At 43.9% G+C, this 26,984-nt stretch overlaps 1 protein-coding gene and 1 long non-coding RNA gene across 7 annotated transcripts in view; one reads left to right on the top strand and one right to left on the bottom strand.

Annotated features, from left to right (window-relative positions):
- The window catches only part of LOC109906779 (zinc finger E-box-binding homeobox 2), an 80,926-nt gene extending 73,381 nt beyond the window's left edge, over positions 1-7,545 (bottom strand). For 5 of the 6 annotated variants that reach the window (XM_031792354.1, XM_031792358.1, XM_031792357.1 and 2 more), the window contains exons 1-2: positions 7,324-7,545; positions 5,644-5,805 (exon numbers count right to left, since the gene is read on the bottom strand). In XM_031792354.1, coding sequence (XP_031648214.1) covers positions 5,644-5,716 — 73 coding nt within the window. In that variant the 5' untranslated portion in view covers positions 5,717-5,805; positions 7,324-7,545. Of the gene's footprint in view, positions 1-5,643; positions 5,806-7,323 lie in introns of those variants that run through there. The other variant, XM_031792359.1, reaches the window with a different exon arrangement.
- An 82-nt stretch (positions 7,546-7,627) lies between these two features.
- Positions 7,628-25,758, top strand: LOC116353992 (uncharacterized). The gene is made up of 4 exons (XR_004203438.1): positions 7,628-8,156; positions 8,512-8,624; positions 8,949-9,003; positions 25,313-25,758. It is a non-coding gene; the product is annotated as an uncharacterized LOC116353992 (long non-coding RNA).
- The last annotated feature ends 1,226 nt before the right edge of the window (positions 25,759-26,984 follow it).

Raw genomic sequence — 26,984 nt, 5'->3', positions numbered from 1 at the left:
GAAAATAAAATAAAGAATACGGAATTCATATCACATGATGCATTTAAAGTTGTAGGCTGAAGCATCCCCTCTTTGAAAGCTTGGCAACGGATTTGCATACATGATTCTTTAGTCTGATTGAGAGAGAGAGAGAAGAATTACATCTCACTATGCAATAAAGATATCTCGCCAACCAACTTAAGAGAAGAGTGGAGGCATGTGGTTAAACTTTGGTCCAGATTTCTAGGGGGAGGTGGGGGGGGGGGGGCAAATCTAATCTTAAAGTAGAAAGAGCACTGAGCTATAAAGTAAAGAGAAACAAAAATGGCAACTCTGTTTGAACAGGTTTTTATTTTAATCTCATAACACAACGACTAAACTTTTCTCAGTAAACCCAGCATAGTGTATCAACTAGCATTATACTTTGAAAGATCACACTGCAACAACTCCAGAAATAGTCTCTCCTATTGACCTCTGACACACCTGCTCTTCAGGTGACATACAAAACACACATCCACAAGGAATCCCTACAATATCACGTGAGAATGCCATTTGACAAATAACAGTAGACATAAGCACTGCTTTGCTCTCCAATTCTTATTTCAAAATGGACAAAAAAGAAACACCCCCAAAAAGTAATTGTGTCTAAACACACCTGCGCCGAGCTAGTACAGACCTCTTAAGTTGGAATCTGATCCGTCTCAGACACGTTTTCATTTTTTTTTCTTTAAGTGTGAGAGTGAGTGTCCATGAATAGTACAGGCATGCCATCTCGTAACACTATCTGACCGTCAGGAGGGCCAGGCCTACACCGGTAGAGTAGGAGCTATATTAGGCTAGTAACCAGGGGACGCCCAACAAACAGCCACAAACACCTAAGTTATTTTGCTCACCACCCACCCTTCTGCCATTTTTTGTTGTTTTTTTTGTTGTTGCTATTGCTCTCCTTTCTGCTTTCCTTTTTTCCCCCTTTTCATCTCGGCCTTTCTGATGCTGAATGCAAATGTAGCCTGCTGGCGGTGAAAGGGCTGAATTGTGATTAAGAAGAAGAAGAGCTCCTTTCTTTGTTCTCCCCTCGGGGGATGTTTACTGGGAGAGACACGGCGGATCAGATATGAAAGACATTCAGGTCAGCATTGATGTGAGCGAAAGTGAAATCGTACCTAAGGCATTCCAAAGACCGCGGTGTCAGGGGTTCAGCTAACGGTGCCTCTGCTGTGTGTGTTCTCCCCGTTAGGCGAAAATATCTTCACAAGCCAGAGAGGGAGAAGAAAATAGAGAACCCAAAACAAAAAAATAAAATGGGAAAGATTTTTTTTTTTTTAAACAGACAAAATTTTGGGGATAAAGTTGCGTATCGTGTCCGATTGTAGAGATGGTCATGTTCTGTCCGATTCAGAATCATCTGATACTTGCGTGAATCTCGTTCATCACAGCAAACACAACATGTGTTTGTGGCTGAATGTGATGTTAAGGATATCTATGTGGTTTTGAATGAACTAAAACCTTTACTAAGTCGAAAGTCACCACACTAGGCAATGGAATGTATATGTTTTTTAATTTTTTATTCCGGAAGTTCTGAAATCTAACAGGTAGAGATCCGGTAACACAAAAGTGTTCAGTGGTGTACGTCCGACTACCGTAGTTTGAGCAGAAGGATATATTTAGCTTAATGATGACCCCCGTTTGATAAAGAATTATAAACAACAAACTACAGTGATGCATCAATCAACTGTATCTGCTTGAAAAGGGTGAAAAGGGCAACAAAGGCCTCGCATAACGACATGCCAGAAATCAGGATCAGGATGTTGTTTTTGGGAAAAGTGCACAAAAACACACATCCTCAACATGCTGTATCTACCATTACCAGATACCATCTTAAGTAAACAATCTAATAATACCTCATCATATGAAATAGCTTTTCTAAAAACCCTGAGTCTGTCTGGACACCTCACGCCTCACCACTGTCACTGCTGCCATGCGAACAGTGCAGGCCCCTGCCGAAAGGAGATCATTTCTTGCTGGCTCGTAATATCTGCAGTAATTATTTCACTTGCTTAGACAAAATAATCCTTCTCTAAACACTGACGCACGACGGCAACACCGCCCTTTCCATTTTTGCCCGAGTGAAAAAGCCATCAGAAAAGGTAACTAGCTTTGGCTGCTTAGACAATTGCACCCTTGTGGGAATGGCAGCATGAATGGTACAGTGGACACCCCAGCACTATTGACGTTATAAACATGTAAATGAAACACATTACGACTGACAATCAATTGTCCGTGAGCGCTAGCGAACCTGCCCTCCTTTTCCCTGTGACAGCAACAAAATAGTGCCTACCTTGGGAAGAGGAGAAATTTGTGAAAAGGGAAAGGGGGGCGGGGGGGGGGGGGCTTTTTCTCTTCGGCTGGGGAGTAAATGCACCTTAAAAGCAAATGAATAATAGAGATGGACAAAATGTTTAGACTGGAAGGAATCTGCCATTGTTTGGGCTGAAAGCAGGGCTGAGGCTAAAGAATTAGTAAGACTCCTTTATATCTTTAGCGTGAATGCACACAGGCTTTTATAATCACATTCACAGCATTGTATTAAACTATTGGAGCCAAAGAAAGAGAGAGAGAGAGAGACAGAGAGAGAAGCTGGAAAGCTTCTTGTTTTTTTATACCTTCAATTATGTAATCAATATATTCTGGAGCATGGGAACATCTATGGAGAGGCTTTCTGTTGATTGAAAAAAAACGTATAGGTCTTTGTGTTGTATTACAGGAACTATCAGATAAACAGACCTTTGGGAAAACTGAATTTCTACATTTACATTTTAAACTTCCCCTGGAAAAAAAGTGGTGCCATTTTATGTACCACCTCATTAAATGGCACACCCAAATACAAGCAACCCCACATAACACGCACACAACTCCAACATTACTCCAGAGTTGAACGTAAACAAAATAGATGAGCGGGAGATGCCGACCAGTACCCCTGTCTGTCATTCCCAGAGCAAATGTCTCTTTACCCATACTGAGAGGGCAATAAAAGTGTGGAAAGTGAAAGTGTGCCATTCAAAAGTATTCATTTTTAACAGTATTGATGGACTAATCCAGTTAGATGGGAAAGGGTTTGTGGAGTACTTTGCCAGCGGTACTTATAAACACACAGTGAGGTCGAGCCCCACAGCTGGGACTGACTTGCAACACCTAGGAAGGCAGGCAGAGAGAAAACTCCAACAAACTACAGGGTTGCCAATATCACCTTGCACCGAACTGTGAGATTGACTTAAACACTCTTTAGCTATGGATACGATAAGTATGTATCGTATCATATGTGGGCCTATAGAATCACACGCCAAAGTTGTGTTATCAACAAACAGCGAAGCCAGAACCACTATGCATGGCTAGAAAAGCATTATTACCTATGATAATGGGACCAAATAACCTAATCTGAATAAATGTACCTGGAATTACAGAATCTCACTCTAAAGTCAGAATACTGGCAACAAAATGTAGCCGTAAATGTGAATCAAAATGTTGAAATCCTACTAAAAAAAAAATCTATAACTACAGAGAAATGTCTTCTGGATAACATGACAGACTGTCATGCATAAAATAATGTATTTTTCTACCCATATCGTAAATAAATCATTTACATAATCAATCTATCAATATTCAAAATATTTAAATTGATGGTCTATGTTTTCTGTCTTGCTTACTGCATTCAAGTAACCTCAGTATGTAGGCTATCGTCCTGATAAGGATCCTCATAGATAGCTATATAGTGGTGTTATCTAAACGGCCAGACACACAAGCTCAGCTCCTATGACATCTCTCCATGCATCCAGGGGAGAAAATGAAATCCACTCTGTCTGAATAGCTCAACCACAGCATTCCCAAAGGAAGAGAGCTATTGAAGGCATCTCGTGACGAGAAAATGTAAATAGGGAGGGCAACATCAGTGATCACAATGGCATATTAGAAAAATATGATAGAATCAAGAATGCCGAATTTCTACTTGCTCAGTCGGCCTATAATATGTGCACACTGCACACCACATCAGCTCTGGGGGGGAAGCGGCTAAAATACCATGCTAATTATTTTTGCATTGAGAGTGTGTGAGGTTGCTGCTGCTGTTTTTCTGTCTGACAAATGCAAATGTCAATCATCAGGTGTGTGTTTGTCAGAAAACACTTACTTGAATGGAGTGTTTGAAAGTAATCCAAACTTTTGTTTACTGGAACAGGTGGGAACTGGTGCTCAGAGGCAAGAAAGGAATAAAGAACATTCTTATCTCCTAAAAACTACAGTGAAAAGGGGAACTTACTTTCACTCCTACCTTTTGTTATTCAGAACAACAACAAGCTGGAAGCTACGCTTGTAATTTTCAATGACTCTCCTTGTATTGATTGTACGAAAATCAATACACAACATTTAATAAGGAAAAGAGACACATAAAGGGGAGACATTTCACAAGTACAAGGCCACTTTGAACAGCAAGAGAAACTGAAAATACCAGGTACAAAATAAAATGCAAGGCATTCCCGTGTAAGAAAAGATCTCGGGACCCAGACATGTGGTGATGCTGGATTTACTTGTGCACGGGGTGTATTGTAGTGTACAGTCCACAAAAGGGAAAGGAACAAACCTATATTCCCTACGAAAAGTCATCCACGACATGGTTCAATAACTCCCAACGTGTAACACAGTTCGGTGGGTGAACAAACAGTTGACAATAGAGTGACAAACGTATCCTTCACCGCTATTTGCTCCATACAAGCACTTCATATTGCTAATAATATAATAAATGACACGAGACACACCACCGGTCAATATCACCATCTTAGCGCACATGCCATCTTATTTGTTTATAATAAATTAGTCAACTAAGCTATTACAGCGTGTTCACAGCGAATTGTCCCCCCATGTTCTGTTTCATATTCTTGTCAGTTGCCAACGGTGTGGGACACTAATCATTCCTTACTAAAAAAGGGGACATTGTTTCGAGAGAAAGTAGATGTAACACTGTAACAAATAATTTGGGTACAACGCGAGAACTTAAACATAACAATAACGTTTAGACATATACAAACGAGTTACATTAATGAAATAATATACTCAGGAGTGTGAGAATCTAAGCAATGTGTAGCATAAGGAACAAACACTTGCTGAAAAAAAATATGCTCAAACAACTAAATCTACAGGTACGTCAACTACAGAACAGCAAATCAAATCAGTCCTCGTCTAACGGGTTTGTCTTGGTGGGCAATAAGGGACTTCGCGACTGAACCGTTATGTGGGATGGGAAACTTTCTGAAATTCCTCTCACTGCTACTCAGTCTTTTAGCGTAACGATAAACTCTCAACTCATTACAACTTCCGTCTAATCGTCTCTGTAAAAATTACGAAATTAGCAAAGACGTTGTGCTCCTAATTTCACAATGAAGGATAGACAGTCCCGCCTGTGTACACAGTACAATACGGACACATTACGCATTATTTCCCAGTTAGAAGTGTCCCTGTATTTCCTATGAGACGAGAGCAGAACAAAAACACGCATTTGGTAATTCGTAGCTAGCCCCTCTGAACTACAGTCACAGTGACAACATTACAGCTCTAGATCCACAACAAACATATTTTGCAAATGACAGTATGTCATTTTTATATGTATTTCCTTACCGTTTTTCCTTCTTGGGTTGGCTTGTTTTCGCCTCTTACACCTGGGGCCATCCGCCATGATCTCGTGCTTCATTGATAAGAGTGGATCAGATGGCAGCTCGCATGGACTCGACTCCTTGAATCAGCAGCAGCAGCAGCAGCAGCAGCACGCAGGCTCAATATCTAACAACCAAACACAGGCAGCAACAATGTGGGTACACTGGACTGACTGGGAGAAACCATTTAAATTTCAGGCGCCAAGTAAAAGAGAAAATAATAGAAAACCCAATATACACATTTTATTTGATTGTATACCTGTGCTAGAGTACGATAAGGGGTCGATCAATGTATTGTTGATCTGTATAATGCCAGTGATCGGGGATGATGATAAGTGGAAGTGAACATGACGACGGGGAAGGAGAGGAGGCAGAGAAAGGGGGAGACATGGAGTTGCACCTTCAGTATGAGGCATAATTCACTAAGTCATGGCCGTGCTGGGTTAAGCATGCGTTTTACATTCTGTTCATTCAAATAAGAAAAGTTTTACCATTGATCATTGTCTTTCTTTTGTGGTGTTTTCAGTTAATGTTCTGCTTCGATATATATATAAAAAATAAATAAAAAATAACTCGTATATCGCAAACAGTAGGCCTACATTGATTTCTCTGGGTTTATGTTTTTTTTAACCTTACATTTTTAAAATTGAGAGTAACCTACATTGATGATGACAGAGGCAATGTTAAAGTTATGAGTTCAAAAATAGGCTTTGTGTCAAATGTAAATATTACAGGGTGGAAAGAAGAGCAATTTCACTCCGCTAGGCCCATATCACTTACAACACAAAACAATAAAAATGAAAGATGATACAAAAACTATGTTGTGAAATACGTAGGGCTAAATGCATAAATGTAAATGTACTCCACAATTAATTTACGAATATTACTACATTTGTTCGTTTAAGTTTAATTTTAGATAGCATGCATATTTTACGTTTTAGGCCTGTCATGTTGAAAAATGTACATGCATAAATAAGTAAAAACAGACAAAACATGAAAACATTCATGCTTTCAATGGACTAATCGTGCGAAATGAGTGGGTTAAATTCTGCCAATGGATTGTATTACTATGAGGAACGACCCACGACAGGAAAAACAAATAAACACACAAAACTAACAAATACCACAAAATGATGTGTCAACAAATATACAATTATCCAGACAGGAATTGAAACATAATACAGCTATCTGAACAAAATCATGTAAATAACGTTGATATGATAAGCGAATATTTACCATATTGTGAGACAGACAACTTCTACTCTACGAAACCAAAAAAATACAGAAAGACACTAACAAGAACGAGTTGGACACAAAAGGGTGCGTGCTTGGCTCGGTGAAAGTGAATCCAAAGCTGAATAAGACCGGGCTTGTTTTTTTGTTAAATTTTCTCGTGGTTTTTCGGCTCGAAGAGTAGGCTTTTCATCATATTCTATAAAACTGCATATTTTCTGCTGGAACGCACTTGCCTAGGTATTTAAAAGGCACCACTACCTCATCCACCTGTGCAGGTAGAGAAAGTTTAAAGTGAACGCAATACTACATCAACAAATCCCTTATAAAAGCTCTAAGTCGCAATCTCTAAAATGATAAATTACCTATTTTATAAAGGTTATTTAGTCGAGGTAAAGAAATGGACACATACCTGATTTCGTATAGTAGTATCTTTTCGTTTGACTTCGGTTGAAGTGATAACACAAGACTGCAGCGGTAAGCAATTGCGGAGAGAAATGTGCAGGGATCCTTGCAACGATAATAAAGCCTTAGAAATAGTGGTTCGAGAAGGACCGTTATTCCTGCTAGGGCAGGTTAGGACTGATCTCTTTCAGACACTCCAGGAAACAAACCTGGGGACGGACTGACGTGTTACGCCTCTTCTAATGACATTTTTTTCTTTTTCTTTTCTGTACTACGGAGGAGAGGAGAGAACCAACTCTGGGACACGCGCCACCTGTCTTCACGGGAGGGGATAATTGAGCAGGACCAAACGTGAGCATCTTTTGGTAAACGTGATACGTTTTTTAAAATGTATTTGATCTCCCAGGCTGTTTGATCCGAGTGAAATGAACTGTGACTGTCGGACTATGACTACCACGTATAAGCAGCCGAAGAAACAAGAATATTATCCGGAATAAGAAAAGTTGGAACACTCTCATATTCAACCCACACGACCACAACTGAAAGGGGGAAAAGGGACCGAAATGATAGCGTTGCAAGTTTGACTGACTCTCACACATACCAGGGATGAAAGTATAAGGGTTGCAGAGTGTTAAGGAAGTGAGCATCAGCGGTTTGGGTTGTTAATGTTTTATATTTGTAAACGTTTATTTATTTGCCTCTATGGACGTCCGTTTATGTTGTACTATCGTAATAACCACTATGAGTGGAGCATGTATAACGGCGCATGCCCCATGCACCTACAAGAGCGAAAGAGATGTGTATATTGAGGTGCTTCTCGCAAGTGCCAGGTGCAGTCAGGTGCGTACAGGTACTTTATTTGAAGTTTTCCCTGTGTGTTTTAAACAAAGTGTGTGTGAACTCATCACTCTGACCAGGATTGAAACACCTCAAGTGTGTACTTTAATCCTTTTTTTTCACAGGTGTTATTCAAGGTTATATCGACCAAAATATTTCTCTCTATTGCAACTATATGACATGGTTATTACTCCAATTAAGGTTTCTCTATTTGATTTATTCATGTGTTTCCTTGTGATGCTGTTGTTTCTATTTCTGTCTGTCTCTCACTATAGATGGAGAGGGGAGGCTCCACCTTTTCAACGCTGTGATTGGCTATGTAAATAAAGTATTATATTTTCTGTCCTGTCCTATGCAGTTATCAACTGTATGGATAATTAAATCATCAATCAAGAGGCTCGACTGTTTGATGCCTTTGTCCAAAGCCAATCAGATTCCAGAGAACTCGGAAGCACAGCTCGAGAGGAAAAGGTGCTCAACATCTTGCATTAAATATTCCAAAAGGCGGTCGATATAGACAGCACAGCTGAAAATAGATTGATATTAGAGTATTTTTCAATATTTTTTAAATCTGCAATTCATTTTAATGAATTATATATAATTGTATTAATTACAATTATGATTATTATTAAGAATATTATTATAATTTTTTGTTGTTGTAATATTATGATTATTATGTTTATTATTACACGTACAGTATTGTGTTTATTTGTAGCCTACTACTATATTTATGTTGCACTGTTATATTTTAATTAGCTAGGTATGTACAAAATAACTTTGTTGTCATTTATGCAGTCAGGTGATAGTGCGTTACAGACTTGAAGAAGGGGATCCCGCTTTACTGCAGCTGGTAAGTAGGCTACTCCAAACTCAAGTTTTGCAGCTCCACGGAGTAATCTGCTTTGTGTGTTAATGTTATGTACAGCATGTGTGTGAGATTAAGACTGATGTAGGCGTGTGATTCGCTTCCGATTTTGACAGCAAATAATAGCCTGCAATTGCACGCCAGATAAAGACGCAAAGTCATTCATTTTAAGTGCGCACTGAATGTATGTCAAGCAAGTGCATGGTCTCTGTCTGACTTGCCAAATCCCTCTGTGCTGCCGCTCAACAACTGGAGCGGTGTCCCTGCTCATTCATTCCCGCGCGCTCTGAGTGACACCGCTCCTTGCTTCCAGCTTGAATATTTTATACAAACACATGCAGCGTGAAAAGGGATTACTGACGATGGTTGACCTATAGGGGGACCTTAGCGTTAATGAATCTGTTCATTTAATTGAGAGGAAACACAACACACTCTTGTGGCTCTGGAAAGCAAGTGTCTTTATTTTTACGTGCCATGTTTGCCGGTATGAATTATATCAATACAGCAAATATATGCCCTTTGTCAGTTTTATCATTACTTATGCATTTAGCAAGGAATCAAATATGACCGTTTTATGAAGCAGTAAATACATCTAGGCTATGTCAATTTCAACTAGGTTGACATTTAAATGATCGTGTGGCGCAACAATAAAACTGTATAGCTTATATCCTATGCACCACAGAAGCAGTGTAGGCCTATGGTTTATAACATAGTGTTGCAGTACAGAATACACAGTGGAATCAGTAATGATCCTGGTATTTAACCTGGTAGTTATTCAACCAGTCAACTCACCTGTCAGGTATAAGGATTCTAGCATTACAATACGGTGCACTTGTATTTTTTAACAAGTGAGGATAGAAAAATAAGTAAAATAATACAATTGAAATAAATAAAAAATTTAAACATTTTAAAAACTCATTACTGACCGTTTAGGGTCCCGAAATCACCCTCATCAGGTGGAACACATTTTGAAAGAAAAATGGGGGAAGGGGGAGGATGATGAGTGAAGCCCAAGACCGTTTTTTGTCTGCCACACTTTGAATGCAGAGAACAAACGGTGACTCCGTTCAGTTTATAGACTCCACTGCTGAAGCACACTACGGTTCATGATTATATCAGGCGCCAGATGTGACCTCTCACCTGCCATAACAGTATAATAAGCATAACACGTCGTTTCTTTGTATACTAATAAGACCTTTTATCTGACTATTGCCAAGATAACTTGTCGGGTAAAAGTACAGCAGCTACACAAATCCTAGTCTATTGTATAATTCCAAACCAGCCACAAATTATTATATTTTCCAAAGATATGTAATTGATGTTGTCCTCCCCATACAGTCGCATGGAAACACAGCTATCTTTGGATTCCAACTCCCTGCAGGGCTGCTGTTCTGTGCTGGGAAAGGAGCAGCTATCATGATGGAATTGCTCCCCAGAAATGTTACATCTGTGCTAAAACTTAGGAGGAGGAGGAGGAGGAGGAGAATTCACAGGTGGTGGTGGGAAAAGAATCTAATGGAATGGAATCCCCAAACTAAATAAGAGAGGGGGATGAGAGGAGGAGGAGAACAGGACGGTGTCATTTCCTGTACATGAGAACATACCCCAAAGCTGCTCTACATTTCACTGTTTCAATGTCGCCCCTAAATAAGTTCACAAACCACAAGTACGGTATATGATCCATTACGGTAAGTAAGATTTATGTTGAAGATAATTCAATGTCTTACATAAAGTATGACTACTTTTATGACTACATATATCCTATATACCGCTGACAGCTTCTAACAACGATGGTGAGTATCTAGTATGTCTGAGGCCCTAAGCATAGAGTTGACAGCCTTCTAAAGACGTTTGGTATACAATACAATGTATAAGGGCCTAAATGATAATGGTGTGACACAAAGCATCTTCTTTACCAGACCATATCTCTCCCTCTCTCTCCGTACACTACAGTCGCCACAACAACATCGACTGTAGGTCTCTCTATGGGACCCGTTCTGTGATATTCTGATCCCACTGCTGTAGACAGCCGCAGATATTATGCCATTCAATGCTCCACCGTTGCTCGCAGTGTAACAGAGTGAAGAACATGAGAGATTGATGGACAATTGGAGAACAGAGTACGACCGTGTGTGTGTGTGTGTGTGATCTTCGGGGAAGAAGTCTCAAACACGGGAAATGGATTTAGTTTACATTCGATACAGGCCTTACAGGCAAATGAGCACTTGTCCTTTGCTTGTGCTTTTCTCAAAAACACTTCAGATGTTTCTCAGTGTATATAAAAGAAAGTGAGACAGAGAGAGAGAGAGGAGAGAGAGAGAGAGATCGCAAAGTAACAGATTGCTTAGAAGCAAAAAGCTTACATCAGAAACATATAGATTATTCTTCTGTTAGTTGCTCTTGTTAAAATCAACAGTGTAAGTGCATGGTGACTCGATCTGAGACTGTGGACATAAAGCTTACATCAGAAACGTATAGATTTTTCTTCTGTTGGTTGCTCTTGTTAAAATCAACAGAGTAAGTGCATGGTGACTCGATCTGAGACTGCGAATTACAACTTGTTCATTTGAGCTGCACAAATAAGAGACAGATCAGATGTTCTGCTTTACTTTGAATCTTTCCTGTGGAAAGAGGTCAGGTCCCCAGTGGCCAGAAAAGTAACAGATTGGTGGAGGGAGGCTGTGAGGGACTCAGAAAACCAGTATTTCTGTTTTAATATTTGGATATTCCCTCTTTGCGAAGTATTTATACCCAGAAGTGTGCTTTAAAAAAAAGGTAAGCTGCTCAAGGAAAACAGGAAAACGCATTTCACTCTTGACTCGAAAGATGACTTATCGCTCCCTGGAATGAATAAATGACGGTGGCGATGATGCATTATTAATCAAACATTTGAATAACTGTTGTATCTCTAATCTCTTCCCTACATTTGCATATCAGCCTTTTAATGTCTGCTTCCATATATGATGCTAGCTACTTCCTCTTAGGACATAGAAATATAATTAATTATAACTAACTTATTTCCAAACCATGTCTACTCTCTCTCTCTCTCTCTCTCTCTCTCTCTCTCTCTCTCTCTCTCTCTCTCTCTCTCTCTCTCTCTCTCTCTCTCTCTCTCTCTCTCTCTCTCTCTCTCTCTCAATTCAATTATATTTGATTTATTGGCATGACGTAATTGTCACCGGGACAACAGTAACAACAAAAACTAAGGGTCAAAATACATTGACCAATAACAATAGGCATAGAGGACATGTGCAGGTTGGTTGGTCTGTCAGACACTGTCCCTATGGCAGACAGCAATGTAGTGTGCTGCCAACCCATAGCTCTCTGCGTCCTCATCCAACAGGATGGGTAGCTTATTCTCATCAGAGAGGTCTTTCAAACCTTGAATAAGGGTTTTGGGGAAATTACACTCTCTAATTGTTAGACTTTTTTTGGACATTTCGTCAGGAAATGCAGCTCTGTCTCAGGTTCTGCTGTTGTGCAGTGGTTGCAACAGCCTTTCCTCTACAGGGAGCCAGGTTTTCCTGTGTCTACCCTTCTCATTGGCAAGGCTGTGCTCACTGAGCCTGTATTTTGTTAAGGTTTTTCAAAGGTTTTGAACAGTAAGCATGGTCAAATAGTTAGCCACTGTGTACTGTCGATTTAGGGCCAGATAGCACTGCATTTTGCCTTGTGCTTCTGCTTGTGTTTCCCAATAAGCAATGTAGTTTTGTTTTTAACTGTGTTGTAATTTGTTTTATTCTGATTGATTGGATGTTCTGGTCCTGAGACTTCAGTGTGTTAGTAGAACAGGTTTGTGAACTCAGCCCCAGGACCAGCTGGATGAGGGGACTCTTTTCTTTGCTCAGCTCTTGGAATTGCAGGGCTTGGTAATGGTATGAGAGGGGGTCACCGTATTTTAGATGTTCCAAAACTGAATTGCTCTTTGTTGAGTTTTTATTATTAGTGAATATTGGCCTAATTCTGCCCTGTCTCTCTATCTCTCTCTCGCTCAACAATTTCAATACGGTGTGTTCATTTACACTAACCTGATGCATAGCAAGGGTAATATGTCTTGGATAAAAACCCAATAAACTCAAATTGATCTGGCTGAATAACAATGCAGAAAATGACATGTAATTCTCCCCACCCTCCCAACTACCAGCCACTGTTTATTTAATGGAATTATGGTAGGACAATTATCAGGTTGGATATCTACCAAGCATCAGTGTTCATCAAGGTTTAGTCCTCCTAAAGGGGGGGGGGGGGGGGTACTTTGACTCTCAAATGACCAGGGTGTAAAATAATAGAGAATACCTTAGTCATTGTGAGTTGTAACACTGTCTATTGTTTGTGATTTATTTTCATCCTGAGAAAAGTATTAATCACAGTGGAGCTGCTGGTCACCACAGGGTAGGTAAAGAGTGTTCACAGATTTTTATTTGATTTAACTAGGCAAGTCAGTTAAGAACATATTCTTATTTACAATGACGGCCTACCCCAGCCAAACCCTCCCTTAACAACACTGGGCCAATTGTGCGCCACACTATGGGACTTCCGATCACAGCAGGTGGGGATTGAACTAGGGTCTGTAATGACACCTTTAGCACTGCTATGCAATGCCTTAGACTGCTGCGCCACTTGGGAGGCCCACAGCTAACAGCTAAATGGTTTCTCCTACACTGGCAAATGTAAACGGTTTAGGCAAATACAGGTGTAGATACAGTCTTGTTTCGCTTTCGCCAAGAAAAAAATAACAACTGCTATTAAAATACTCTGTCACACAAAACATAATGTATCAATATGTGAGTCAAGCCTGTTATCAGCAGTAACTGTCCTGTGTATGGAGCACGTCAATATAGGAGCACTGTCAAATATCAGGGTTATAGAACTGTAATGAACAAATGACTATTGTGATGCGATAATTCCCTCTCTCTCTTCTCTCTCTCTCTCTCTGTAAAGCACTGGTCTAGTGCCCTCTCACTCTCACCTCTCACTGCAGTCTTTTTGGCACTTCCATAAATAGAGAGAAATTGAAGGGAGTTGATTCCTCTTTGATCCTGGTGCTTGTTGTCAAAGCGCCTGGGATTGAAGAGACTGTTGGCCACAATTGACTGCGACAATTAGGGGATGATCAGAGCCCTGGAGTGGAGCACTTAAAGGGTAATTTACATGTCAGTTTGTTGAATAATAAAAAAAAAGAAGAGGGACGAAAAAAGATATTCAGCTCAGAATTATATATTTTTTCATTTTATTTTTCTTCTATGCCCGCCTTGTAAACTGTAATTTGTCCTCCTGCTAAGGAAAAACCTGGCAGAGGAGCTAGGATGCCCATTACCATTTGAAAAGAAGCAATCATGGGACCACTGCTGAGCCTATTGTCCAGTGAAAATGCTGATTTGCAGGCAGTGAGTAAAGGGAAACCTTCTGCTGAGGTAACTCCTATAGTAGCATCCTAATGGTCTCTTCTCTCTTCTGAGGTTTCTATTCTAAACATCTTCAACCCCCAACACTGCCTGTCCCATTATTGGGCTGTTTTATAGCTAGGGGAAGACAGTGGACTCAAGGCAACCTCCTGGTCACTGAAAAAGAAGAGAGGAAGGACGTAGGGATAGAGGGAGGGAGGAAGAAGGGAGGGTGGTGGTGTAAAACGAACAGCAGGTTGATAGGATAATACCCGTTATCTGTTGCCTAGGATCATTCATATTGTGCCCACCCCTGTGCCTGGTCGCTCCCTTCGCTTCATTTCTCCTGACTGCCATGTCAAGTCCGCTACCTCTGTCTGACTGGGGTTGTAAACTCAGTGGAACAATACAGGGACTAGGGAGAGAAGGTGGACGGGCTTTGAGCTGTTTTTGTCCAGATTATTCAAACAGGTCTCCCTGTTTGAATAATCTCTCACAATAATCTAACTCCCCTCTTTTTTGACTGTATATGAACTAATCCAGATATTCTTCTTTCCTGTCAACATATAAACATAGCCATAATCTAAATCTGTCTAATGCCCATATAAGTGTAAATTAGTAAAACAAGTAACAGATTCTATACTGAAAAATATATAAATATAAAATCTAAGCGCAACCTTGAACAATTCCATTGGTTTTACTGAGTTACAGTTTATATGAGGAAATCAGTCAATTGAAATAAATGCATTAAGCCCTAATCGATGGGAATACAGACATGCATCTGTTGGTCACAGATACCACAACAATAAAATGGGCTAATGCGCACCCACACGACGCCATACACATTGTCTGCAGTTGTGAGGCCGGTTGGACATACTGCCAAAATCTCTAAAACGACACTGGAGGCGGCTTAAGGTAGTGAAATCTATCAAGGCGAGACCCAGATGCAGACACAGGAGGCAGGAGTCATGCAATGTTTAATCATCAAAAGGGGTAGGCAAGAGAATAGACGTGGACAGGCAAAAGGTCGAAACCAGATCAGAGTCCAGGAGATACAGAGTGGCAGACAGGCTCGTGGTCAAGGCAGGCAGAATGGTCAGGCAGGTGAGTACAGATTCCAGAAACAGGCAAGGGTCAAAACCGGGAGGACTAGAAAAGGGAGAATAGCAAAAATAAGTGCAGGAAAACATGCTGGTTGACTTGACTAAACATACAAAACAAACTGGCAAAGAGAGACAGGAAATACAGGGATAAATACACTGGGGAAAATAAGCGACACCTGGAGGGGGTGGAGACAATTACAGCAACAGGTGAAACAGATCAGGACATGACAATACCCCCCTCCCCTCCCCCAGCGACGCCACTTGGCGTCCTGCCTGGGTGCATATCTGGCTGACCGGAGTGTCCGTGGTGGAAATCGGCAATGAGGACCGGGTCCAAGATGTCTTTAGCCGGGACCCAGCACCTCTCCTCAGGGCCATAACCCTCCCAATCAACTGGGTACTGGAAACCCCTGCCCTGTGGTCGAACCTTCAGGAGGCGTCTCACCGTATATACTGGCTGGCCACCGATAACCCGGGGGGAGGGATGGGCCTGGAGACAGAAAACAAAGGACAGTGAGACATGGGCTTAATCCTAGACACATGGAAGGTAGGGTGAATACGGAGGGTACGGGGTAACACAAGATGGACAGCAGTAGAATTCAGGACTCTGGAGATGGGAAAAGGCCCAATGAACCTGACAGACAGCTTGTGGGACTCTACCTGAAGGGGCAGATCCTGAGAGGAAAGTCATACCCTCTGCCCAATGCGGTAGTGGCGAGCTGGGGTCCAGCGACGGTCCGCTTGTCAACGATACCTGGAGTTGGTCTTGAGAATCGCCACCCTGGCTCTTCTCCAGGTACGTCAACAGCGGCGGACAAACATCTGGGCTGAGGGTACGCTGACCTCCTTCTCTTGTTCAGGGAAGAGTGGAGGCTGATACCCCATGGAGCACTTGAAAGGGGAGAGTCCCGTGGCGGAACTGGGAAAGTTGTTCTGGGCATACTCCACCCAGACCAGTTGACGGCTCCAGGTAGTGGGTTTGGTTGAGCCCTGGCACCTTAAGGTGGTCTCCAGGTCTTGGTTGGCTCGCTCCGACTGATCGTTAGTTTTGGGATGGAATCCGGATGACAGACTGGCCGACGACCCAATAAGGGTGCAGAATGCCTTCCAGAACTGAGATGAGAACCCCGATCGGAGACCATGTCTACCGGGAGTCCATGGATCCGGAAGACATGCTGCTCCATAAGCAGGGCCATCTCCTTGGTAGAAGGTAGTTTGGGGAGAGGAATGAAATGGGCAGCCTTGGAGAACCGATTGACTACCATCAGCGGGTGGGGGCACCAGGGGCACCAGGCTTCACATTATTTGACCCTGGGAGGTAGGAGAGGGTGAAGTTAAATCTGGTGAACAGGAGAGCCCACCGGGCCTGCCGGTGCTTGGCTGTATGGAGATATTCCAGGTTATTGTCAGTCCAGACCAGGAATGGCTGTTCTGCTCCTTCCTGCCAGTGCCTCCACTCTTCCAATGCCATCTTCACCGCCAGGAGTTCTCAGTTACCAACATCGTAGTTCCTTTCAGCAGGATTGAGACCATGAGACAGGAAGGCACAAGGATGAAGCTTCTGGTCCTGGGCAGATCACTGGGACAGGATGGCCCCCACTCCAACATCCGAAGAATCCACTTCCACCACAAATTGATGCGAGGGGTCCGGATGGATGAGGATGGGTGCTGTTGTGAACCGATGCTTCAGGTCCACAAAGGCTTTGTCAACAGCTGGAGACCATTTGAATGGTACCTTGGGAGAGGTGAGTGCCGAGAGGGGGGCCGCCAGGGTGCTGTAGTCCCGCGTGAAACGGCGGTAGAAGTTTTGAAACCCAAGAAACCGTTGCAGCTGCACCCTGGACGTTGGTTGAGGCCAATCCACCACTGCGTTCACATTTCCAGGATCAAGCTGAACATTGCCCTCAGCAATGACATATCCCAGAAAGGTGATTGTAGAGTGGTGGAACTCACTTCTTGGCTTTCATGAAAAGTTGATTCTCCAGGAGGCGCTGAAGGACCTGTCTGACATGAAGAACATGTTCTTGTGCAGATCGGGGAAAAAACAGGATGTTGTCAAGGTACACAAACACAAACCGGTTTAGCATGTCCCAAAGCGCATCATTGCCCAAAGCCTGGAAAATAGCGGGGGCGTTGGTGAATCCAAATGGCATGACCTGGTACTCATAATGTCCACTGGATGTGTTGAAGGCTGTCTTTACCTCCTCACATAATCCGTGCAAAAAAGTATCGAAAAGAGACTCCGGATTCCAGGCACTGTTGGCGGCCAACATGCGAAAATCTAGTCTGCCACACTACAGGAGTTTTGAAGTAAGTCAAGTAGTTTTTGTGTCTTTACTATCATTAACTGAAGACTTATAGTTTTTATCAAAGTTTCTCTGTAATTAAGTATTACGCGATTAGACTGATTAATCATGTAACCGTAATTACTAGGAAGTCGGGGCACCAAGTAAAAATATTCAGATTACAAAGTTTCATTTCATTACAAAGTTTCAAATCATTTCCTAAAATAACTTTTCAGATATTTTATCTGATCAATTAGTCTTCAAATTAATGAATTATTTACTTTACCTTACGTTAGTCTCATTCCAGTCTTCAATATGAGTCATCCATACATCAATTGTCTTAAATTATTTATTTATTAGTAACTAAGTAATTCACAGAAATGCAAAAACAAACAAACAAGGTAAATGTGGTTACATGAAATGATAGGAGAATGTGCCCTAGTGGGCTAAACCGGCATGGTGGCTTGTTAGACAAAAGGGGAAGTGGAGGTCGACTAAGAAGTCAGTATAGAGTGATAATTATAACAATTGAAATGCTAATCCTTTGCACTTGAACGCTCACTCATTTGGGAACAATTGCAATCAATATATATATTTATGCTCAGTGTGTCATCTTGATCGCTGGTGAAAAGTTCATTTCTTTTGTAGAATTGTCCGTCTCTCTCCCTCTCTATGTCGATTGTGGTTAGAGGGGATTGTTTCGTTATAGAATGGATGTTTCGGCGGTTGTCGTTCTTCGCGTTCAATGATCCCGAATTCCTAGCTGCAGACTAGTAATTCATATCAAAGACTTGTTCTTATTCTGTCGGTATCGATAGTCTAAGAGTTTAACCACGTGGTATGGTCGGTCATGGCCAGTTCATACTATCAAGGCACAAGGCGAGACCCAGATGCAGACACAGGAGGCAGATGGTAGGAGTCATACAATGTTTAATAATCCAAAGGGGTAGGCAAGAGAATGGTCGTTGACAGGCAAAAAGGTCAAAACCAGATTAGAGTCCAGGAGGTACAGAGTGGCAGACAGGCTTGTGTTCAAGGCAGGCAGAATGGTCAGGCAGGTGGGTACAGAGTACAGAAACAGGAAGGGTCAAAACCGGGAGGACTAGAAAAGGAGAATAGCAAAAATAAGTGCAGGAAAAACATGCTGCTTGACTTGACTAAACATACAAGACACATTTTTATTTTTATTTTACCTTTATAGGCAAAGAGAGACAGGAAACACAGGGATAAATACACTGGGGAAAATAAGCAACACCTACAAGGGGTGGAGACAATCACAGGAAGAGGTGAAACAGACAGCAATTAACATTAAATTCTCTGGCAACAGCTCTGGTGGACATTCCTGTTGTCATCATGCCAATTGCACACTCCCTCAAAACTCCCTCAAAACTTGATGCATCTGTGGCATTGTGTTGTGTGTAAAAACTGCACATTTTAGAGTTGTCTTTTATTGTCCCCAGCACAAGCTGCACCTGTGTAATGATCATGCTGTTTAATCAGTTTATTGAAATGCCACACCTGTCAGGTGGATGGATTATCTTGGCAAAGGAGAAATGCCCACTCACAGGGATGTAAACAAATTTGTGCACAATAATTGAAAGAAATAAGCTTTTTTGTATGGAACCTTTCTGGGATATTTTATTTCAGCTCATGAAACATGGGACCAATATTTTACATGTTGTGTTTATATTTTTGTTCAGTGTAGTTTACTAATCCCAGGAAAATCTGATTTATTAATCTCTTTCATTAAACTCGGCTGAATTAGGAATATAGAGACAGGTGGAGGTGGGATTACAGATGACAGATTTCCCCAGATTGGGAATATACTGTATGCCCGTTCACACTCGAACAAGCATACTGTATGGATCTACACAAACATACACAATAATAAAAACATGCATGAATACAAATATCATAATTTGTAATGCATTTATTCCTGAAACACCACAATTTGTGTTAAAGTGTTTAAACTCTTAAAACCTCACCACTTAATTATGGTGTTAACAATGGACTGGCTATGTATAATGTTATATTCTAAACAGGCAAGAAGGTATTTGGTAAAACATACATCAATAAATACAAACACACACACACACACATTGTCACGACTTCCGCAGAAGTCGGTTCCTCTCCTTATTCGGGCGGCATTCGGCGGTCGACGTCACCGGTCTTGTAGCAATCGCCGATCCACCTTTCATTTTCCATTTGTTTTGTCTTGTTTTCCCACACACCTGGTTTACATTCCCTCATTACGTGACGTGTATATAACCCTCTGTTCCCCCCATGTCTGTGTGTGGAATTGTTTGTTGTAAAGTGTATGTGCATTATAGACTGGTTTGCGGCGGGTTATCTCAACCCATATTTTGTTGTTCTGTGTCCCGTCGGTTTTGCCTCATTAATTAAACTGCTCCGTTTATTACCCAGTTCTGCTCTCCTGCGCCTCACTTCCATGCAGCCAGTTACGCACCTCTTACAGAATTCCACACCCGTATATGGAGTCAGCAGGAGCAGGTGCTCCTGGTATAGGGGTCGAGGAGCGCGTCCGGGAGCACGCGGCAATGCTCCACCATCTCGGCGCCGCCATGGACCGCGTCGTCCAAACTATGGACCATTGGGAGAGACAGGGAGTTCCTCAAGCGCCTCCACCAGCACAACAGGGGTCTCCACTACTTGCCTGCTCTGCACCCGGGCCCAGTGGGATTTGTCTCGACCTTCCCCGGGAGTATGATGGGACGGCTGCACGCTGCCAGGGTTTCCTGTTGCAGCTGGATCTATACCTGGCAACTGTCCACCAGGCTCCTTCAGGCCGTGAGAGGGTGTCCGCCCTCGTCTCGTGCCTCTCGGGGAAAGCACTGGAGTGGGCCGATGCCGTGTGGGGGGAAGGAGATGCGACGCTGGACCATTTCGAGTGGGATCCATGTGAACATCTCTTTCATCTGAGGCAGGGGATGAGGAGCGCTGAGGAGTTTGCGATGGACATTCGGACCCTGGCCGCCGGCGCAGGATGGAACGACAGGGCCCTGATCGACCACTATCACTGCAGTTTGCGCGAGGACGTCCGTCGGGACCTACAGGGACACCACCCTCACCTTCGACCAGCTGGAGGACCTGTCCATTCGGCTGGATAACCTGCTGGCTACCCGCGGACATCCAGAGCGGGGTCTGTCGGTTCCATCCCCCAGCACCACTGCTCCGATGCCCATGGAGCTGGGAGGTGCTGTGCTCAGGGAGACGGGAGGGGGTTCCTTCACATGCACCATCTGTGCAGCAGAGATCACACTCCCGGTCGGTTCCGGGTTGGTTTCTCTGGGAGTCGAGGCAGCAGGCAGGGCACTCTGGCATCACCCCAGGTGAGCCGGTACCATTCTCACCCAGAGCCCTCTGTTTGCACACATGTTTTTGTATGTTACTTTTCCTGAGTTTTCCCCGCATTCCCAGCATAAGGCGCTCGTCGATTCAGGTGCGGCTGGGAATTTCATAGATCGATAATTCACCCATAGTTTAGGGATCTCCATTGTTCCAGTGGCTATGCCCTTCCCAGTTCACGCCTTAGACAGTCGACCATTAGGGTCAGTGTTGATTAGGGAGACCACCGCACCCCTGGGCATGGTGACTCAGCGTTTCCTGTGGTGCTACCATGGTTAGCCTGTCATGACCCCACTGTTTCATGGCAATGGAGGGCTCTCACGGGGTGGTCGCGAGAGTGCTCGGGGAGGTGTTTAGGGGTTTCTGTTGGTGCTACTATGGTGGAAAGACCAGACCAGGTCTCCACCGTTCACATTCCCCCCCAAATATTCTGATTTGGCTCTCGCTTTCGTCAAAAAGAAGGCGACTCAATTACCACCCCATTGTCGGGGGGATTGTGCGATAAATAAATAAGTCACATGTATCCCCTGTCATAGGCGGAGATGGCGGCTATGGAAACATATGTCTCCGAATCCCTGCGTCAGGGGTACATTCGGTCCTCTACTTCACCCGCCTCCTTAAATTCCTTTTTTGTGAAGAATAAGGAGGGAGGTCTGCGCCCATGTATTGATTATCGAGCTCTTAACCAGATCACTGTGAAGTACAGTTACCCACTACCTCTCATAGCCACAGCGATTGAGTCAATGTACGGGGCGTGCTTCTTCATGAAACTAGATCTCAGGAGCTCTTACAATCTGGTGCGTATCCGGGAAGGAGACGAGTGGAAGACGGCGCTCAGTACTAACTCAGGGCATTATGAGTACCTTATCATGCCGTACGGGTTGATGAATGCCCCATCAGTCTTCCAAGCCTTTGTGGACGAGATTTTCAGGGACCTGCATGGGCAGGGTGTAGTGGTGTATATTGATGACATTCTGATATACTCCGCTGCACGTGCCGAGCATGTGTTCTTGGTGTGTAGGGTGCTTGGTCTGTTGGAGCTGTATGTCACGGCTGAGAAATTCCTGTTCTTTTAGCAGTCCATCTCCTTCCTAGGATACTGCATTTACACCTCAGGGATGGAGATGGAGAGTGACCGCATTTCAGCCGTTCGTAATTGGCTGACTCCCAACACGGTAAAGGAGGTGCAGCGTTTTCTAGCGTTAGCCAATTACTACTGGAGGTTTATCCGGGGTTTTGGTCAGGTAGCGGCTCCCATTTCCTCACTGCTGAAGGGGGGCCCGGTGCGTTTGCAGTGGTCGGCTGAGGCGGACCTCGGCTCCCGTGCTGGCCCATCCGGATCCCTCTTTGCCGTTCACAGTGGAGGTGGACGCGTCCGAGGCTGGGATAGGAGCCGTGCTCTCTCAGCACTCGGGTATGCCACGAAGCTCTGCCCCTGAGCCTTCTTCTCGAGGAAGCTCAGTCCGGCGGAGCGAAACTATGACGTAGGGGACCGGAAGCTGTTGGCTGTCGTCAAGGCTTTGAAGGCATGGAGACATTGGCGTGAGGGGGCTAAACACCCTTTTCTCATCTGGACTGACCACCGCAATCTGGAGTAGATCTGGGTAGCGAGGAGACTGAATCCTCGCCAGGCAAGGCATGCCATCTTTTTTACCCTTTTTGTTTTCACCCTTTCAGATCAGGTTCCCAGACCAGGTTCCCAGAATGTCAAAGCAGACGCACTGTCCCGAGTGTATGACACAGAGGAGCGGCCCATGGATCCCACCCCTATAATCCCGGCCTCCTGCCTGGTGGCGCCGGTAGTATGGGTGCTGGACGCGGACATTGAGCAGGCATTACGTGCAGAGCCCGCTCCCCTCCAGTGTTCTGCTGGGTGTCTGTATGTTCCATCTGCTGTCCGTGACCGGCTGATCTATTGGGCTCACTTGTCACCCTCCTCTGGTAATCCAGGTATCGGTTGGACAGTGCGCTGTTTGAGTGGGAAGTACTGGTGGCCCACCTTTGCCAAGGATGTGAGGGTTTATGTTTCCTCCTGCTCGGTGTGTGCCCAGTGTAAGGCTCCTAGGCACCTGCCAAGAGGTAAGTTACACCCCTTACCCGTTCCACAATGTAAACGGCCATGGTCTCACCTGTCGATAGATTTTCTCACAGATCTCCCTCTCACAGGGTAACACCACGGTCCTAGTCGTTGTGGACCATTTCTCCAAGTCCCGCCGTCTCCTTCCTCTGCCTGGTCTCCCTATGGTCCTACGGACTGCAGAGGCCTTGTTCACTCACGTCTTCCGGCACTATGGGGTGCCTGAGGATATAGTGTCTGACCGAGGTCCCCAGTTCACATCAAGGGTCTGGAGAGGGTCTCGATCAGCCTTACCTTGAGTTTTCACCCTGAGAGTAACGGGCAGGTGGAGAGAGTTAACCAGGATGTGGGTAGGTTTCTACGGTCTTATTGCCAGGAGTGTGCGGCATTCATGCCTTTGGCTGAGATGGCCCAGAACTCGCTTCGCCAATCCTCCACTAACCTCTCCCACTTCCAGTATGTACTAGGGTATCAGCCGGTTCTGACTCCTTGGCATCAGAGTCAGACCGAGGCTCCTGCGGTGGACGACTGGTTCCGGCGCGCGGATGAGACATAGGACGCTGCCCATGTTCACCTTGAGCACGCCGTGCTGCACCAGAAAGCCAGCGCAGACCGTCACCGCAGTGAGGCCCTGGTGTTCGCACCAGAGGACCGGGTCTGGCTCTCGACCCGAAACCTGCTCCTCCGCCTGCCCTGCCGGAAGCTGGGTCCGTGGTTTGTGGGGCCGTTTAACTTCTTATGGCTGGGGGGCAGTATTGAGTAGCTTGGATGAATAAGGTGCCAGGAGTAAACTACCTGCTACTCAGGCCCAGAAGCTAAGACATGCATATTATTAGTAGATTTGGATGGAGAACACTCTGACGTTTCTAAAACTGTTTGAATGATCTCTGTGAGTATAACAGAACTCATATAGCAGGTAGAAACCTGAGAGGAAAATCCAACCAGGAAGTGGGAAATGTTAGGTTTTCAAGTCTTTGCCTATCCAATATACAATGTAAAATTTGGTCCGATTGCACTTCTTGAGGTTTCCACTAGATGTCAACAGTCTTTAGAACCTTGTTTCAGGCTTCTACTGTGAAGGGGGAGAGAATAAGAGCTGTTTGAGTCAGGTGTCTGGCAGAATGCCATGAGCTCAGTCTCGCGCGCGGCCGTGAGCACGAGCTCTGTTCCTTTTCCTTTCTAAAGACAAAGGAATTATCCGGTTGGAATATTATTGAAGATTTATGATCAAAACATCCTAAAGATTGATTCTATACATCGTTCGACATGTTTCTACGAACTGTAATGGACCTGTCGTCTGAACTAAGTGCCTGCGCTAAACGTGCAAACAAAAAGGAGGTATTTTGACATAAATTATGGACTTTATCGAACAAGAAAAACATTTATTGTGAAACTTGGATTCCTGGGAGTGCATTCAGATGAAGATCATCAAAGGTAACTGGATATTTATAATGCTATTTCTGACTTCTGTTGACTCCACAACATGGCGGGTATCTGTATGGCTTGTTTTGGTCTCTGAGCGCTGTACTCAGATTATTGCTTTTCCATATATAAAAAATTAAATCTGACACAGCGGTTGCATTAAGGATAAGTATATTTTTTATTCCATGTGTAACACTTGTATTTTCATCAACATTTATGATGAGTATTTCTGTAAATTGATGTGGCTCTCTGCAAAATCACCGGATGTTTTGGAAGCAAAACATTACTGAACATAACGCGCCTATGTAAACTGAGTTTTTTGGATATAAATATGAACTTTATCGAACAAAACATACATGTATTGTGTAACATAAAGTCCTGTGAGTGTCCTCTGATGAAGATCATCAAAGATTAGTTATTCATTTCATCTCTATTTCTGCTTTTTGTGACTCCCCTCTGTGGCTGGAAAAATGGCTGTGTTTTTCTGTGACTAAGTGCTGACCTAACATAATCATACGGTGTGCTTTCGCTGTGAAGCCTTTTTGAAATCGGACACTGTGGTGGAATTAATCCCGAGGAGACTGAACGAGGTGTGTTACAGGTTACGGCTCCCCCCAATTACCGTATTAACCCCTCGTTCCATGTGTCTCTCCTCAGGCCGGTGGTGGCTTGTCCGCTCTAGGAGTCTGAGGTGCGGGACGTTCCTGCGCCCCCTTTGGACATCGAGGGGGTCCCGGCGTATGCCGTTCACTCCATACTGGATTCAAGGCTTCGGGCGAGGGGCCTGGGTTCCAGTGGAGATGCTGGGTTCCGGTGGAGGACGCCCTTGTTCCGGCGACATTCTGCGGTCGACGTCACCGGTCTTCTAGCCTTCGCCGATCCACCATTCATTTTCCATTTGTTATGTCTTGTTTTCCCACACACATTCCCTCATTACGTGACGTGTATAAAACCCTCTGTTCCCCCCATGTCTGTGTGTGGAATTGTTTGTTGTAAAGTGTATGTGCATTATAGACTTGTTTGCGCCGGGTTATATCAACCCATATTCTGTTGTTCTGGGTGCCGTCGGTTTTGCCTCATTAAACTGCTCCGGTTATTACCCAGTTCTGCTCTCCTGCGTCTGACTTCCCTGCAGCCAGTTACACACCTCTCACACACACACACACACACACACACACACACACACACACACACACACACACACACACACACACACACACACACACCTCCTTCACCTATCCTTTGCCTTGTTTATCTCTAAAGTCTTATTTTCCTTCGCTGCAAAGGTGACAAACAGAGAGCAAAGTAGCTCTGCAGGGGGAATATAAGCAAACATTAACACACACACACACAAACACACACAGGGTAATGAGAGCTGGAGAAACACAGACCGATATGTGTGTGTGTGTGTGTTTGAGTCTTCGCCTTGTTCCGTCAGAGTAGACACAGAGACGTGCTGGCAAATCTGTATCAAACCTCAGCCACAGCAGGAGGTGTAGTTCTCCCAGGTAATGGTTAAATGACGAGCAGATGAACTGTCATCCTATTGATTGAAGTGTTTTGTTCCAGCCAGTCACTATTAACTTTGACTTGTTTTGTCCCTTATAGTCACAGTGAGGTGCTGAATAAATAGGTGGGTGTAACAAAATACCAGGAATTCAAAGACCCTTTTGTTTGTTCGATGTGTGTGATGACAGACAAATAGAGGTGTTACCTTGAGTACAGACATAAATGGTTATGTCTGTACTCTGCGCATGGGGCCTTTCTGCTTTTGTTTAGTGCACACAGTATCTGTTGTCAGAGCATTAAACTACATAAACTACTATCCATTTAATAAAACATAACAATAAAGTTAGCCTTTTTCTAATCTCCATACCATCTGCTGAATGTTAACCATTGCCCCTGACCTGATCTTTGACACTGGGGCTAATCAGTTGTCCCGACACTCATTTTGTAAAGTTGTTTCCAATTACAGGTAGGTTGTGGGTGGCTCAAACCTTTTCTCATCCCTATGTTCACCTCTTTGGCCACTTTGACATGTTCTCCCTCAACCCAGTGTACAAGTCTAAGCCACGGTATCAGAGGCCTCGGTAGCCTGGTCTAAGGGACAGGACCAGGGCCTGAGCTTGTGGGTTTTGAGGTCCGTGGCCTTTGACCTGTTCACTTTGAAAACACTGTTAGAATCCCCCTTCTCTGTTCTCGCCGTCTCTCCCACTCACCTGTATCACTGCCTGGTATGGCAACTGCTCAGCCTACAGAGGGTAGTGCGTACGGCCCAGTACATCACTGGGGCCAAGCTTCCTGCCACCCAGGACCTCTACACCAGGCG

The sequence above is a fragment of the Oncorhynchus kisutch genome, linkage group LG16, assembly GCF_002021735.2.
Source record: "Oncorhynchus kisutch isolate 150728-3 linkage group LG16, Okis_V2, whole genome shotgun sequence".
Lineage (NCBI taxonomy): Eukaryota > Metazoa > Chordata > Actinopteri > Salmoniformes > Salmonidae > Oncorhynchus > Oncorhynchus kisutch.
The sequence above is the reverse complement of the archived record's forward strand: the minus strand, read 5'-3'. Positions and strand labels throughout refer to the sequence as shown.